This window comes from Arachis hypogaea, chromosome 11 (genome assembly GCF_003086295.3).
Source record: "Arachis hypogaea cultivar Tifrunner chromosome 11, arahy.Tifrunner.gnm2.J5K5, whole genome shotgun sequence".
In the NCBI taxonomy this organism is placed as follows: Eukaryota; Viridiplantae; Streptophyta; class Magnoliopsida; order Fabales; family Fabaceae; genus Arachis; species Arachis hypogaea.
This window is the reverse complement of record NC_092046.1, coordinates 41175864-41194698: the sequence shown is the minus strand read 5'-3', so window position 1 is coordinate 41194698 and position 18835 is coordinate 41175864. Positions and strand designations below refer to the sequence as shown.

At 35.8% G+C, this 18835-nt stretch overlaps 1 protein-coding gene across 1 annotated transcript; it reads left to right on the top strand.

Annotated features, from left to right (window-relative positions):
- Positions 1-3994: 3994 nt before the first annotated feature.
- Positions 3995-8833, top strand: LOC112720740 ((S)-ureidoglycine aminohydrolase). The gene is made up of 13 exons (XM_025771794.3): positions 3995-4191; positions 4389-4508; positions 4806-4893; positions 4979-5055; positions 5468-5507; positions 5653-5719; positions 6117-6202; positions 6571-6652; positions 7072-7128; positions 7264-7302; positions 8062-8132; positions 8319-8372; positions 8526-8833. Exons 1-13 carry the CDS (start codon positions 4158-4160, stop codon positions 8593-8595), a joined length of 885 nt encoding a protein of 294 aa, XP_025627579.1. The 5' UTR covers positions 3995-4157; the 3' UTR covers positions 8596-8833.
- The last annotated feature ends 10002 nt before the right edge of the window (positions 8834-18835 follow it).

The window sequence follows — 18835 nt, the reverse complement described above, 5'->3', positions numbered from 1 at the left end:
AAACAATAAATAGGGTTTTCTAAACTTAAAGGATTCTAACTAATACTAATCACACCGCTGTATCCCACAACCTTCGCCAACCTAACCTCCATGCGATCCCGTCGCCACCACTGGCCTAACCTCCTCAGCACCAGACAAACACAAGATAAATGCAAGCAAGTAAAACACAGATAGTATACATTTACAGCAAGTAATTCAAGAAGCAAGTAGGCAAGTTATACAATTAGGCAAACTCAAGTAAACAAAGCAATCAAGCATATAAAAAATGCATATGATGAATGTCTGTCCTATTGGCTGTGATATCACATGTCGGTTATAATGCCAAACCCGACTGAAAATCCAGTCGACAACTCCCGGATTAGTCTCTCTATTGCGCATAAGGAGGAATAATTCCGAGGGATGAGTGCCCTACCACCTTCTCCTTTCAGAGGGAAACATTCCGAGGGAGCGTGCCCTACCACCTTCCTCTGGTTGCCGCATGATTCCGTGGGTTAGTGCCCTACCACCTTGCAATAAGAGAGAAATCACATTTTCAGGAAGAATAATTCCGAGGGACGAGTGTCCTATTACCTTCTCCTTTCAGAGGGAAATATTCCGAGGGAGCGTGCCCTACCACCTTCCTCTGGTTGCGAGAAATATGAGTGAGAAGCCCAACTTCAACTCTCACATCCGAACGTAGGCGGGAGATTGTCACAGCCCCTACGACGGAGAATAATGTCTATCATAATCACATATTTAATCTCAGAGACCACTGCTCATAGCACACTTCCACTCATACTCGTCACAACCATCATTAATTCATAAGTTCCATTCCGAACTCCTTAGTTCATTAGTTCCTCAATTCCAATACCATCCTCCTTTCTCATCTACCATACCCATCCTCGGTACACTAGAAACCTACACCTCCGTTTACTAACTTTCTAACGTAAAACCCAAATTAAACCTCCTAGGACCTTTCCCTTATTCTGATACCCAAAAATAAGCCCAAAAGTCTTAAAATGGTGTCACAAAAGCTTACAAGCTTGCTGAAAAGGTGAAATAGTTGAAAACAAAGTTTAAGTTAGAGAAACAGGGCGTGTGCGTACGCACAGGAGTGTGCGTGCGTACGCCCAGGAAGTTTCAAAACGTGTGCGTACGCACAGGTTCCAAAATTCTCAATGTCTATTCACTCGCACAACCTATGCTAGCGCCCCCAACAGACTGACCTTTCCAACGTGTGGGTGCGCACAGGGCTGTGCGTACGCACAGGTTGTAAAACTCCATTGGTGTGTGTGTTCACACATACCAGAAATCACAAAATTCTGCAACTCTACATAATTTCAGATTTCGACACCAATCTTTGAATGATCATAACTTCCTCTACAAAATTCCAAATTTTACAAACTTTATATCAAATAGAAGGGTTTTCAATAATCTTTAATTCTAAACCAAATTCAACAAATTTTGAAAATTGAGGCAAAAGTTATTATTAGACAAAGTTCACCAAAAATCGATTTTTACCCAAAACCTCATAACCTCAAATTTTAACCAATCTCAATCCAAAATCAAATCAATCACATATCAACCATACCATAACAACCCAAATTCATATCAAATACTACTTCAACCATTTTCTCAATCTCAAAAACCTCTAAGCCATTCAACAACTCTAAATCCAACCCAATTCACATATCTCAATTTACCAACTTTCACAAACCACATCCAACCAAAACAATATTAAACTTCCAATTACAACACAATCTAGCCTTTTGGATTACCATTCATCATTCACACCAATTTTTCCATCACACTTCATCATTCTCAATCTCAATTCTCAACACATATAACATTACAAACAATTTTCCAACCAAAACATTCACAATCATTATTCTATCATCAATTTCAATATCAATCTCCCATATCCAACTACCAACATTAATATAGCCATTTATCACCCATTCCAAATCATCAATTACCATGCAACACTTTCATCAACATAACCAAAGTTCATCCATTCATCATAAATCATCATACCTCAACATTTAACAACTCAACAACCATATCAACAACCCTCATCCACAACACCAATCATCAATACTCATTAACACCAACAATTCCCAATAATCATCATCAACCACACTAATCTAATACAACCAACAATTAACATCAATTCATATTTAAATATTCATACACCAATAACATTCAATCCTATCTTAGGGTCAACTAATCTAAATTTCCAGAAACATTACATATTACATAAAGAAAACCGAAACCATATCTTGGCCGATTCTCAAATGCACCAAACACCAAAACGAAGCCACCAATCTTGATCCAAAGCCTCAACCAACTCCAACTCCAACAAACACCAAAATTCAATCTAACATCATATATATATATATCAAGATCAAAACCTAAGATACATAAAACAACAAAACACAAGGGTTTAGTGAAACCTTACCTTACCCAACGAGATTAGGGGTAAAATCCAACAATTATCCGCTACTAGAGACCATCTAAACAAGCAAAACCACAAAACTTGCTTAAAAACCAAACTCAAAACGCGCAGAAATCTAGGTCACAAAACTGGAGATTGAACAGCGATTTCTTACCAGGTTTCTTTAGATAGAAAGGAAGAGCTCGTCGAGAGCTTCGCGTGGTCGCAAACGGCTCGTCAATCGAAGCTATGGATCAAAAGTTGTGGCTCCCAGAAGGTGGAGTTGAATAATGTCACCCCTTCCTTCTCCCTTCTCTCTTCTCACCGCCCCTCTCTCTTTCTTTTCTGAAAAATGAGCTCAAAGCTCATTTAATGAGCTTATATATGTTGGACCTTGGGTCCGGTTTGGGTTCGGTCCAATTCGTTAGCGTTTTTGGTCCGTTTGACGCACTTTGGGTCAAAACCTTTAAGATTAGTGCCCGGTTTTCAATTCTAAATTATTTTTGTCCTTTTAAAACAATAAATCAATTTTTTAAAATCTTATTTTTCTCAAAACACCGTACCGAACAGGCTTGAACCGGTTCGACCGGTTCAGCTGCCGATTCTCGGTCTTTCGCAGAAAATACATTTTCTGACTCAGAAAAATTCATTAAAATCAATTTCACCTTTATATCTTCAAATTAAAACTTCTAAAATTTGAATCCATCTCGGGCACTTAAAATTATTATTTTATCAAAACGATTTTACGTGAAAAACTCCGGTTCTTACATTCACAACATTATTATTGAGTTCTATTATATAAATTAAACAATAATATAAGTTATAATTTTAAAAAATTTAAAAGATTTAAATTTTAAAATAACTACTATATTATTTAGTGAGATTTAAAATATTAAATTTTTAAATATATAATCAACAATAAGTTAATAAACTCATTTAAATAAAAAAATTTCACTATATAAAAAACTTACAATTTAAAAACGTAAAATTTTAAAATATGAATGAAAAAATAATTTTATAATAATTTAAATATTTTTATTATTTTATGTAAAGAGAATTTTATTTATCAAGGTTTAAAAATAATATTAAAATTAGTATTATCAAAAATATTTTAAATTTAATATTATGAAAACGATAAAAAAAATTTATATAAGGACTAATTTGATTAATTTTTAAAATTTTAGGAATGAAAATGACTTATATTTGAACTTTCAGGGACTATTTTGATTATAAAGAACTTTTTTACATGTCAAGTGACACATGGCATGTTAGGTGTCATTGATCTGACACGTGAACCAATCATCTGGTGACACGTGATATTTAACGTGGCACGACATTATGCCACGTGGTCCTTAACGTAATACGTCATCATCTAACTAGCAGAAGGACCAATTTGACTTACGTTTTATCTTTTAAGGACTAATATAACTAAAAAAAATTATTTGAGGACTAATTTGAAGAATAGATAATCTTTCAGGGACAAATTTGAGTTTGGTTCAATATTCAAGATGCGCGTTTATCCTTCTGAACACTAAACCAAACCTGAATCATTGAATAAGTTATTTGACCGGTTTAATAACCGGTTCGGTTCTCATATGGTTTTGTTGGCTCTGCTTGCCTCCACTCAGCGGTGACTGCATTGATGATGAGTGAGTCAGCTTGTAATGCTACCAGTCTATCACTAGTTCACTACCACTGCGCTGAGTTATGCTAAAATCCTCGTCTCCCTCTGAAAACATAAACAATGCTCAATTTCTCTCTCCTTCTCCTCGTTCTTGGTACTCTCTCTGTCTCTCTCTCTCATTTATCTTCTGTTATCTTCTTATTATTATTATTATTAGTTTGTTAGTTCTCATGGTAGCCAAGTTTTCTTAGTTGATGAGTGTAGGAGATGATTGCTTTAGTTGTGTTTTGTTGCTTTACTTATTATTATTATTATTATTATTATTATTATTATTATTATTATTATTATTAGGCTTGTTTGAATATGCATCGGGCGAAGAAGGATTTTGCTCTGCTCCTTCTTCAGAATCAAAATCCAAGCCTCTTTATTGGAAAGTAGACAACCCTACACTCTCTCCTATACACCTTCAAGGTACACTTTAGGTTACTTTTTTCATAAAAAAAAAAAAGTTTGTTACATTTAAGAATGAAAGAAACATTAATCATCCATTACTATCGATAATTACTTGTTCACTTACTGATTCTATGGATTATGTGATTGATTGGTTCTTGAATCCTTCTTATTGAACTGAAGAGTAGTAAAAGTTGAAAAATGAAATTAAGTTGGTATTGAAATTGCAACTAGAGTAAAAAATTAATTGGTAAAATAGCTTTACTACCAAGCAGTTAGTTATACTGATTTGAGTTTCCTGCAATTTTGTTCTGTCAGATTTGCCTGGATTTACACGCAGCGTTTATAAGAGTGATCATGCTTTGATAACACCAGAAAGTCAAGTTTATAGCCCATTACCTGATTGGTACTCTTGACTTTCGCTTTTTCTTTTTCTTTTGGTTGAGAGGTTTGAGCCTCTTTTGATATAGTAACTTGAATTGCTTTGACAGGATCAATACATCCGGGGCATATTTAGTTACACCAGAAATGGGTTCACATTTTGTAATGTACCTGGCTAAATTGAAAGGTTTGTTATGACTTATTTTACAGCATCTATTGTATTTCCTTTAGTTGTCTAGATGCTACATTCCTGTTCGCTTGACGAGATATTGATTCTTCAGCTTGGGATATAACCAGTTATTCCAGGGTGAGCACATATATTTGCTCAAAACTAGTATTTTGATTTCACTTTCTGCTCATATATGAGATGCATAATTTTAACACTAATGCTTTTCTTGTGTTAGCTTACTTTTAAAAATATTCCGCGATGATACACATTTGTTAGCTTTTATTTTTAGGAATGGTGATGCAATTGGATTGCAATTGTCCTTTATAAAAGGCTTTCTGACACTCTCTTCACAACTTCACTTAACCATTATATCCTCAACGGTGATCTTTTTTTAGTATGCTTCTAATCTATATGCTTTATCCCTTTTCAGAGAATTCTAGATCAGGATTACCCCCGCATGGTGTTGAGAGGTTTTTAATCCGTGATTTCAGCTTTCAAATTTTAAACTTTAGCATTCCTTATTCTGTAATGCACCAAACTTTTCTGACATTGCTTCTGGCTCTAAATGCATTTTTGATATGCTTTTTTTGCCATTTGCATGTTTTATTCTATTAGATTAATCTTTGTGCTCCAAGGTGGTGTCACACTCACTACTGCAACCGGCAACAGCCATATTCTGAAGGTATTAAGTTTATGATTGTTTTATGATGATATTACTGATATTTCAAAAAGCATGAATTGGTTGACTGCTTAAAATAATGCTTTCTGGTTTCTTATATTCTATGCTTTGGTTTGCTCAAAATGTTAGATTTGACATTCTAATTTGACAATAGCTCCTTTGGTAAGTCCTCTTGCTTTCATGTTATAAAGAGGATAGAAATATATATCCTTTCAGTGTAAAACTTATAAGCTAAGTCTATTTGTAGCATGGACTGCAAAGTGTCTTTCATGTTTATTTGACTTCTGGCATATATATCAATATTCAGGAAGAATGAGGGTGACAATCACAATTTTGTTTATAGAGACCACAGATTTTGATGTCATGTTTTCATTTGCTTATTTACCTCTTAATTTTCCAGGTGGATTCTTATGCTTATTTACCTCCAAATTTTGAACATTCCATTGAAAGTGATTCTCCTGCTACTATTGTTGTATTTGAACGAAGGTTTGTATTGTCTTACTTCCCCATATACTTATGGCTCCACCATGGGCATTATGTAATTCACCCAATAATGGTATTTAAAAAAAAAAAAAAGTAGCATGGTGCACAAGCATTCCTCATGAATGCAGGGTCTAAGGAAGGACTGCACCCAAAGGGTGTAATATAGACAGCCTAACCTAAAATTTAAATGGATTGTTCACACTTTTATTTTTCAAGTTTCTTTGACATCAAAATGTCAGTAGAAATAACAACAAAAGTTGGTGCGATTTTCCAGTATTAAATATCATATTTTTGTTACTCATTTTTGAATGGCAGCCATTCATATGACTATTCTAATGACTTGAACTACCAAACCTTCTATAAACTTTTAGATATGCTCCACTACAAAATCACGTCCCAGAGCCAGTGGTTAGTTCAACAGATAGACAGCCACTCCTTGAAACACCAGGCGAGGTAATTTATTGATTCCAATATGTTTTAAAGCAATATGCTTTCTCGTTTTTTTTTCTCTTATCTTTTTGGGTTTAATTTTGAATCGGATATTCTCCAATTTTCGATGATAGTTCATGAAAGGACATTTATGCCTATGTTACAAATACTGATTTCATTCCCTGGGGCAATTCCTACATGTATTGGGTGCATTCCAAAGATCCGGTTCACTTGTTATATTAAATTGAGAGTCCACATTTAATGATTCTGAATCATGTCCAGTGTCTGACTTTTGTTGGTACATTACATAACTGGTTATACATATTACCATTGCTTGAAGCATATCCTGAAGAATCAAGCGTGCTTCTTGTGTTATTTTTTATGTTTTATTTTATGCAAGCATCTTCTCATGCAATTTTATTCATTTTTGTATCCATCATCAGATTTTTGAACTGCGGAAGCTTCTCCCTACATCTTTGGCATATGACTTCAATATCCATGTAAGCTCAAATTCTTTCTATATTCTCATTTGCCCACCCATATTTTTGACCAAGTATTTTGTTCCTTTCATTTATTTATTTTCTCTTGACCGTATTATATGGTCTTTTTACTCAAATGTTATTGATGTACTGCAGATTATGGATTTTCAACCTGGGGAATATCTCAATGTCAAGGTAGTTTTCTGCTCTGCTTCCCTCAAATTAGCGATAATATCAATATGTTGATTAAGTATGTCTTCAGGTTCATTAAGAATGTCTCTGCTATTATCATGGGGTATGCTAATAAGTTAACTTTACCTTGCACTTTGAAATAATGGAACATAACAGCGACGTAATTTTCTAATGTTAATCATCCAAAAGTTTTTATAGAGATGCCATTATGTACTTAAATTTACGATTATATCTTTGGTAAAGGCTGTCAAACTGTAAAATATTTGAAATTTTAAGGTGTACTGATAGTCTTGGGCTGCACAATAGTGGTTGTTTTTTATTCTTTTTCTTTTGTCATTTCAGAGGAATTGTTTTCGTCGTCCTCAGGAACATTTCTACTTGAGTAAACTACCATTTCTATCTATGAAAATTTAAGATGTTGACAAATTTACCCATGAATAAATGAAACTAATTTTGTATTCATGAAAGACAAAAACTATCATTTCTACCCATGAAAGTTCGGAATATTACAAATCTACACATGAATAAAATTAATGTTTGGTACTTTTGTCGCATAGAAATCATCTTTCGTGGATACAAAACTAGTTTCGTTCATTTATAGTTAAATTTGTCATCGTTTTAAAGTTTCATGGTTAGAAATGTTAATTTTAACATCCACAATACACTTCTTAGACTTAAATACTGTATAGGGAAAGTTAATTTGTTTTCCTTTGAAAGTTTAATGGCGTTTTTGGTTTCATATTAAGTTCCTAACTTTTGCAGGAGGTGCATTACAACCAGCATGGTTTGCTGCTGTTGGAAGGGCAGGGGATTTATCGTTTGGGCGACAGTTGGTAAGAACTATAGACCTGATCTACCAATAAACATAGCCTGTTGAATAGATTTCTAGATACCGGCATTCTCTGCTTCCCTTATGCGAAAGTTTCACTTGACGTGTGTATTGGATATCTGAATAAGTTTTTATACTGACAAAGCATCGAAATTAAACTATTACTATTGCTTGGTTTTCCTTTGATTAGGTACCCAGTTCAAGCAGGTGATGTCATTTGGATGGCACCATTTGTTCCACAATGGTAAATTACATACAACTATATTTCTCTTATCCCCATTTTGATATGAGCATTTAACTAAATTCTTAAGAAAGAATCATTAAATTGTATTTGTACGTTACTTACTAACATGTCATCTTCCAACAAATGTCCTAAAGTACATGATGCTGTCTTCAGGTATGGTGCCTTAGGAAAAACTCGATCACGTTATCTCTTGTACAAAGACGTGAACAGAAGCCCATTATAATCGCCATGTTGGGTATTCAGATGAACAACATGAATGATATTAGCCACCTTAGCTGATGTTATAAATAAAAAGGTTTGTTGCTGAATACATCTAATTCTTCATAAAGTGTAAATTACTTTATTAGCTTTGCTTCAGTACAATTTCGTTTTGGGCATGCCTTGAACAAACATATCCGTGTACGAAATTAGCTTTCATGCTTCATCTTTCATTTTCAGCACTGGTTTGAGTTTTTCATCGATCCAAAGGTTTCTTATGTTTCTTGTCCATTATCTGGATTAATCTTTTTTTTTTTTGGAAAATTTTGCCTGAATATTTTCACGTGTATTATTTTTCCTCAAATAATAAAAAGGTTTAGGTTTATCTCCTAAAACGCACATTTTAGAGAATTTGTGATCATGTTGCTAATATTTAGTTTTAAATTAAAATGAGCATGGTTTATAGGGTTTAACATGGAATATTTCCTCTTTTATAATATTAATTTGTCGCATATCTAAACCTTATTTAAGGGTTTGTCTTTGGTCAATAGTTATTGTATGTATAAGGCGATATTCAAATCCTCGATATTTGATTACACATACAAGTGAACTAACTATTTTACCATCCTAAGGAGTGTTTTGAAAAAAATGGTTTGGTTTTTCCGTGTGACCTCATTGTCATAGATTCAATCCATAGCGCAGATAATAATGCTTGCATCAAAACTAGGCCACCATCTATAATACATTATTATGCTCTGAGTGTAGTTTTCCTCTAAATCCTATGAATCAGGGGTAAATCATTTGAATAAATTAGTTTCTCACGACATTACATAACATCAATGTCCTAAACCAGAAAATATTACGTTATTTATCCTAATTTCTTTCATGTAAATCCTTGTACTCAGCAGCGTATTACACGAACATAGTAAGTTGTGTTAGCCTAAAATGATTTACCTATGAGGTGGAACATTAGTAAATTGTGGTAGCTTGTAATGATTTAGGGTAAAGTACTTTTTTCGTCTTTAAAATTTGAGGTCAAAATTAAAATTGTCTCCGATCTTTTTTTCGTATTAAGATCATCCTCAATGTTACAAAACGTTATAAAATCGTCTTTTTGTCTATAAACGATATTTTTCGGATAATTTTGTCTTTAAACAAAAATAATAAAAAAAAATCCTCACCCTCACCACCAATTTCTGCATCATCATCATCATTGCTACGCATCTCTCTCCCTCTCCCTTTTCTCATCGCCATCACCAGTGCTACCATAACCATCACCATCATCACTGTCACCATAACCATCACACCTTCTTTCTCTCTATTACCTGTTCATAATTCTAAATCACTATCACCCATCCACAAAACTACTCCCAACCTTTTCTTTCAACAACAGCAAATTCAGCAACAACAACCACCACAAAATAAGTCAACAGCAACATCCACAAAATAAATTAACAAAAATTTTAAATTAAACAATAATTCAGCAATCATCAACAGCAACTTCAGATTCAAAATCAGCAACAATAGAAATTTAAAAAATAAAAAAGAAAGAAATGATGTTTGTGTTCTTAAAAAAAAAGGAAGAACGAAAATAGGAACAGCTCGAGAGAGGGAAAAGAGCAGATTCCCTCACCACCAGAAAGCTCGATGACAGTGATAGAGCTCAATGTCGATAGAGCAGCTCCCACCTCAGTCACGACCTGATGGCAGTAGCCGCACTGGAGCAGCAGAAGACCCAAATCGGTGGCATGAGCTGAAACACGCCGTTGAGGTTGATGCTGACATGGTTGTTGTTGAAGGCTAAGGAGGGGCCGAAAGTGGTCGTAATGGGAGATGAGGAAGGCGAGGCCGATGCCAATGGAGGAAAGGTCGAGGTTGGTGATGAAGAGGGAGAAGGAAAAGAAGGTGGACAAGGAGGCGGGAGTAGAGATGGTAGGGTGGCGGAAAGGGAGAGAAGAAGAATTGGGGGTTGGGTTGGGGAGGGGGGAGTTCGAAGAGAGTGGGAGGAGAGGGATGTGGAGGGAAGAGAGTGAAGAGATACGCGGGTGGGTGGGGGTTTTATTTTGTTTTTTAATATTATTTTATTATTTTTATTAATTGTGAAGGATAATTTGGTCAAAAATTTAAAATTGAGGTAGAAAATAATAATTTTATAATGTTTTGTAACGTTGAGGACGATTTTAATAAGAAAAAAAAGGTCAGGGGCGATTTTGATTTTGACCTTAGATCTTAGGAACAAAAAAAGTACTTAACCCAATTATTTACCTTGGCACGAGTGATTTACATAAGTCGTTGAGGTGAACAATGATTTAGCATTATAAAATTGCAGTAAGTAAATCCTGGTTGGCTCCCATTATTTACCTTGGCTCATGGGCAGTTTTTAGATCATTGAGAACATTGCCATGATTGATACTGAGTCATATGTAAATTGTGGTGCGTTGCCATGATTCAAATATGGTATGATATAACTTCTATAAATAAGAAGTTGCAATGTGAATTTTTTAGAGTTATAAATACAATGGATGATCAAAGTTTTTTAGTTCTTGTACACCATAAAAAGAAGATTAAGAAATCTAAAGAGTGAATAATTTTCACTACTAAAGATCCAATTAATGTCATTATCTATTTATAACCTAATTTTATAGAATTGAAAAATAGTATACTACAAAGACTTGGAGGATATGGAATGAAGTATGTGAAAAAATTGTTTTATAAGATTCTTATTTCTTTTGTATCAGATTTTGTGGCTACGATTCCTTTTGAGAGAGTCTGATTAGTTTACAAGTTTTGTTTTGTGTTGTATAAATTTTCTTGAGTTGAGAGTGATTGAGTTGTATCCGAAGTTTGGGGATATAGTAGCGAGGTGGTGTAGTCCAGCAACCTCTAGATAAGGAATTATGCGGCTATGAAGAGGCATATTCTGCTGTCTCTTACTGCTTCTAATACAATGGATAGATTATATCGCAAGGTAAAGTTTTCACCTCAGTACATATGTTATATATGATTAAACTTGTTAGATACCTAAAAACCTAAAAAATATTATATAATTCTTTAATTACAGTGATTAAATAAAAAATTAAGGATATATTATTGTTCAATTAAAAAAATTGAAAAGAATTTTTTCGAATAAAGTCTACAGATGAGAGCAATAAAATTGACCTTAATCCAAACTCATGTCATAGGTACTATATCTTTAATTTAAAGTTTAAAAGTCTATCTAATATAAAAGAAGAGTAAATAGCTATTTCTGACCATGAAATATTTGGATGCTGACAAAACTGACCATGAATAATTGAAACTAAAGTTATATCCATATAAGATAAGTTTCGTTTGAAAAAAAATGACCAATTATTAATTTTTTATTCAGAATTTCGTAAATACCCCTATCCTTTCATCTTTCTTTATCTTTAAACTTAATCCCTAACCCTAACAATTTAACTCCGCTCCCTCCTCCTCTGTCTCTACCTTCCATCATTCTTTGCCATCACAATCCCATTCCACCACCACGATCACTCTCACCCTCCCTTCCCCGTCGACCATCACCAACTCTAACACTACCACTGCTCCATTTCCTTCCCCATCCATCCCCTCCAGCCACTTCTTCCACTGCTATTGAAGACCCTCCTCAGCTCCTCTAGAGAGGAAAAACTTTTCAAATTGAAAATCCCAGTGTCAATGATTCTATCGCACTCCACAAGAATCAAAACTTTGAGAGTTTTGGTCAATAGCCCAGAAGCTAAAAACCCTAAACCAAGATCCGTAACCAATGAACAACCCTCAAAGTTCAAAACTTGGAGAGAATTCAAGCGTCTGATTGCCTCAAGTGCACCGTCTCCGATGAGGGAGCACCGCCCTAGGTATAGGTGCCTCAGGTGGTAGTTTGTAGCGGCACAGATCACTATGACACTAGCATTAGCAACACCGGTTCTCTGACAGAGTGAAACTGTGGACAAGAGGTGGCATTGGGAAGTGATGGAGGAAATGGTGCGGTAGGAGAAGTGGCGAAAGGTGCGGCACTGGACGGAGGAGGGACGAAAGAAGAGGTTGATAGTTTTGAGGTTGGGGCATGTTTTTGAGATGAAAAGGAGGTTATTGTCGGAGAGAAGGGCAGAGCAGTGGAAGTGGGCGAGGTTTGTGATGAGTCCATATTTGACGATATATTTTGCTTTAATTTGAGTGGATTCTATCATATAAGCCCACATTTATTCATCCAAATAGCATGCTTTTGTGTTTTCTCTCTAGATTGTGCCTAAATGTGAAAATATGTGTTTTTGTGCTTAAATTAGTTATTTTAATCCCACTTTTATGCCACTCGATGCCATGACATGTTTGATGAGTGATTTTAGGTCCTAAAGGAAAGTTTGGCAAGGCAAAAGTGGAAGAAAGCATGTACAAAGGGAGAAAACTTGAAGAAAACAAAGGAGAAGCACACATTGGAGTGTGTGTGTGCATAACTACCTGTGCGTACGCACAAGCGGAAAATCAGCATGTGTGCGGACGCACACACCTGTACGTCCGCACACGTCCTAGTGCGTGACTCGTTTAATGGAAATTGCTGGGGGCGATTTCTGGGCCTCCAGAGCCCAGTTTTTGGACTTTTTGATGCTGATTCTTCCTATATTAACCAAGGCCTCACTCCATTTGAAAGGGGGGGGGGGAAGGAGCAAATTAGGGTAGATTTTAGACATGTAGTTCATTTTCTAGAGAGAGAAGCTCCCCCTTCTCTCTAGAACCTAGGGTATTTAGTTTAATTTCCTTGTAATTGCTACTTTTAATTCTTGTTTTAATCTAGTTTCTTCTACCTTTTTTTGTTTTATTGTCTTAATTTTCTTATGTTATCTTGTTAATTTCTCATTTTGGTTATTTTTATGTTCACACACACTCTTGTTATTTTAATTTACATTTAATACAATTTAAGTTTTTATGTCATTTATTGCTTTGTTGAGTTGCTATCTTTACTTTCCTTGCTTGGTAGTTGTAGCATTTATTATTTCTTGTCATTTTACCATGCTTTCTTCACATGCCCACCAAGTGTTTGACAAAATGCTTGGTTGGGATTTTGCTTAGTTTTTCTCACTCTTGGTTAAGAAATTGTGTGGTTTGGGTGAATTTGAGTGGTGGATGTCCATTCCACATTGTGTGAGGGTTGTTAATTAATTTGGTTTCCCTCGACTCTAAGTGACCCACTAGTGTTGACTTAGGACTTAGGGATTGAGGTTAATTATGCCTAATTGACTTATCCTCGATGTAGGGTTGACTAATTGGGATTAATTCACACACAATTACCATGTTTGTGGTCCACAACTAGGATAGGAATCCTTAATTACCCACTTCTTGCCAAGAGTTCTTTTTAGCATTTAATTTCTCTTTCTTGCTTTAATTGCTTTGACTTTCAAATTCTTGCATGCTAAGTTACCTTCTTGCACTCTAATTTCTTGCATTTTAATTTCCTGCCAATTGCTATAATCCAACCCCCCATTTTTCTCATAGCCAATGATTATGCACTTAATTGCAACTCCTAGGGAAGACGACCCAAGGTTGAATTACTCTTGATCTCGGTTACTTTAATTTGAATTAACATTTGATCTTGATAATTCATTGTTGGTTTGGATTATGCTACCAACAAATTGATTCTAGTTTTGATTGATTCCAAACCATACAAGAATTCTCTTATCAGTTTGGGAACCTCAGGAGAAGAGAATAAAGGTGAAGGGGATGGAGGGGATGGTGGTGGTGGAATAGGATTGTGACAGGGGAGAGGATGGAGGGTAGAGGCAGAGGAGGAAGGAGCGGGGTTGAATTATAAAGGTTAGAGATTAGGTTCAGAGATAAAGAAAGATGAAAGGTCAGAGGTATTTACGGAATTATGAACAAAAATTTAATAATTGGCCATTTTTGTCAAACAAAACTTATCTTATATGGGTGTAACTTTAGTTTCAATTTTTCATGGTCAGTTTTGTCAGCGTCCGAATCTTTTATGGTCAGAAATGGCTATTTACACCTTAAAAGAATAACAATGTATATGCCCCCACATTCTAGTTTAGTTTTATCTATAGCATCTAATTTCAACCAACACCATCTCTACTGTTCTAAAACAAATAAAAACAACCTACTTTTAATTATATTTAATATCAAATCAACCAAATCAAAAGAATTTTACACACAAATCTCTTCATTTATATGTACAAAAACATGACAATCCTATTTCATTAGTAGAGACGCTTTGTTTCGTCCATCACAGGCACTTCTGGGTGTTTGTCTCTACTTGAGAGAAACAAGTTGGTAGAATGATAAATCGCAAGAACTGAAAGCGATTTGTAGCCTCCTCACACTAGTAACTCCAGCATGTTATATAAGGCTAGTCATCATGATAAATCGTTGTGGCCATCAACAATTTATATAGAACTAATAAAAGCTTATCCTCAAGCTAAATTGTTGTAACGAGCAATGATTTATATAGTGTATAGAAAATCTTAGGAGAAGGGAAAGTCTAGGGAAAGCAATTGTTGAGGATAAATGTTTTAACCCTATATACTTGAGTGATTGAGTGATATAAACGACTATTCCGATGAGATTCCATGTTAATCAATCCATGAATAATCATATAGCAACTTAATAGGTTTTAATATGTGAAAACATTAGATATTTCTAGATTGTATATATACAAGTCTTAGGTAGTGTAACGACCTAACTCTCAGCATGTAATTACCAATGCTAATCGTCAGGCATTACCATTTAGTCGGACTTTAGGACTCCAGACTCTATATTACATATATAGATATGAGCATGTTGCGTTTATTGGAATTGTGTAAGTTAGCCAAGCTTTATAATTTGGTTATTGAGATTTAAAATAGACATTGAGAAAATCACAAATCCATACAAACAAAATATAAAGTTAAAACATATATCATACATGGATGCCACGAGGGCTCAGTTTTGAACATCAACACAATGAATATAAGTCATAGTGAATACATCAGACCCAAATACATATTGTCCATAAGTTAGTACATAAGGCTGCGTTTGGAAGAAAGACTAAGACTGAGAGATAAAATATTAAAATAAATCTTTGTATTGTGTTTAATGTAAAGGTTAAAGGATTGAGTTATGTTTTAGAATCTTATTTGATTTAAGATAAATACACAGATTGAAATAAATAAAATTACTTGAATACCCTTTTTCCTTTCTCTCTTTCCCATTTTTCCTCTTCTTCTTTAAATTTCTTCATTTACACACCCCTTTGAAGAAGACAAACTAGTTGAATTCATCCAAATTATTAGCTACAAGGAAAAAAAATCATCATCTCTGAGATCAGATTCAAGATGTAAAGGAGCACTATATCCCCTTATCAAAAATGGAACAGGCCTTTCAAATATTTCAGTGAAGACAAACTCTTCTTCTTTCTGCAATGTAAAAAAATATTCTTTCTACCTCTTGGGAGAAGTTGAAAGGGGAAGTGGTGCAGTACAGTAATGGCGCAGTGACGAGTGGCAGCGATGACTCAGTGACAAGCAATAGCGGATGAGCGTTGTTATGGTTGGCTTTAGGGTTCCAAGAAGCTCATCTGGCTTCACTCTTCAGTTACAGTCTATGTTATTTGAGTAAACAGAGGAAAAATAGGATTAGACGGAAGGAGGCATGGTTTGAGAGGCAAAGGGAAGGTGGGTTAGATTTGGAATTTGAAAAATTGGATAAGGGTATTTTTGAAATAAAATGTTATTACAGTTTTACTCTCCGCCCCCAAAAATTTCAATCCTCTATGTCTTCACTTTCTGGAGGTACTGAAAGGATTGAAATTTTGTGTCTTGGGACTGAAATTTTAGTTCCAGTCTCTAGCCAAAAAACACAATACTGAGTCCTAGACCCCCTAGTCTCAATCTTAGTACCCCATACCGAACGCAGCCTAATATACTTATATACATATATTACATATGATGTCCCTGATCCCAGCCCATGCAGGACCCCCTATTCTGGAACGCGGGCTAGCATATAGACCGTAAAAGCCCTATCCCTCAAAAGTACCACTAAAAGAAAGGAAAAAGTATATAGCGTCTAGATGCTATGATCATCATTAGGTGTCATAAAAAAGGAATCCCTGCATGTATTCATGTCACAGATGGCCGTTGGGCCACTGCCTCTTCTTACCAAACTCTCCTTAGATGAGCTGAAAACTAAATCTGCTACCATTTGATCCTCCCACGCCAATATCTTCTCAGACAGGTCCTCCTCCTTCGATAGACTTGTCAGAAAGCCGTTAGCCATGGATGGAGCAAGTTCCTCTCTGAGTGGTCCAAACTGATCTACCAAGGTTTCATAGGTTGAATGTAACACCCTAATATTCAAATCCTTATGCTCGAGTCATAAGTCAATGATATTACGGTGGTACGACTCTCAGGTGGATTTTTAATATATAAATATAGGTAATTTCGAAAAGAGTATTAATCGAGAAGCCTGAAAAGAGTAGAAATAAAATCGCGAAGACGTATCACTCACGTTTCGACAACAAAAGATAAACCGTGAAGCCGAAAACGATATACGGACAAGGCGTAGAGGAGATTAAGAGATAGATAACAGATACATATATATAACATAAGTAAATAGCCACTAGTCGCGACCCGCGAAGTTTAGGCCGGCTAGGGTACAGTATGAAAGTAGATGACAATAGTATATCCTAATCTCTCCCAAAGGAAACATAAGAGCCTCTATAGGCAAGTTCTAAAAGAGTTCAATACATAATATAATCTTTTCAAAACATAGGTGGAGAGATTCTAATCAAACACAAAGTAGAGGAAATAAAGATCTTCGCCGTCTCTCAGACGACCCACAACTCACTTCTGAGCACCTGGACCTGTATCTGAAAAACAAGAGATATATACGGAATGAGAACCCCGGGCCCATGGGTTTCTAGTACGGTAAAAGTGCCAAATAAATACAATGCACTGCAATAAAAACTCACCAAGCATCCTAAACTCCTTTTCACCAAGTATCCAGCCTAGATTCTCACTAATCTATAAATAGGCATCTGTCGTAAGGGAATACTAAATCTAGATCACATCTCATATGACTCCAAACTCGCTGACTCTCCCACGAATCAGATTTCAGAATCATAAACAAAGCCATCATCAGTCGTGCTGTCTCAGCAATTCTATATCAATATATCGTGCCCTCCCTGGAACTAGTGAAACCACATCACTGCGTCTACCCAAGGAGCTCAAATCATCTCAACTAATGATCACCATCATCATGCAATCGCATCATCAATTCATCTCATCAAGAACAGCCCTCAACCTCCACCGACACCAACATGAGGGGCCTCTCAGTTGTACAAACACAAGCAATACAGGCAAGTAATACACAATTAGGGTACAAGTAGAACAAGTAGCACATAATCAGGTAACTTAGCATATATAATGTAGAAATCCAAAACAAATAGGCAAACCCAAACAATTCAAACATATGCAAATGATGAATGCCTGCCCTATGGCTGATGATATCATCTGTCGGTTATCAAGCCAACCCGACATGTCCGGTAGCTAACCCGGGCACAATCTCTCTGTTGCGTATTAATATCATTAGAGGGAATATGTGCCCTGTCACCATTAGAGGGTATCTGCGCCCTGTCGCCATTAGAGGGTATCTGCGCCCTGTCGCCATTAGAGGGTATCGGTGCCCTGTCACCCTTACAACCAGAGAGAAAACACAAGCATGCTTACATTCAACATTTTTCATCATTATTCATTTATCATATTCGTTAATTTATCATATATGCCTTTATACTCAGCCATAATCCATAATGGCTTTGCCGTAACTCGGCAATAACTCAGCCACCCGGCTCACAGTTCAATCCAGAACTAGCCAATTTATCAACATGGCTCCGCCGTATCCGGCAAGAACTCAGCCATCCGGCTCATGGTCCAATCAAGAACCAACCATTTATCAATAAATATAGCCCTTCGGCTCATGGCATACACGGTACTTCCACCGCCATCCTCCATATCTCATATAATCATATCTGATCATCATTGATCATAACCTTTTCCCTTGCTTCACTCGCAAGTTACCACGTCCCCTAGCTCCTTCCTCATTGCTAGGCATACCATAATGATTTGATACATAAGGGGTGAGATCGGAGGCTTAAAAGTATGAGGTTTTGCTTTAAAAACTCAAAAATCAACTTTGGCATGAAAACAGGGCCACGCGTACGCGCACTCCACGCGCACGCGTGGATGGCCAAAAACTCATCGACGCGCAAGCGTCATACGCGC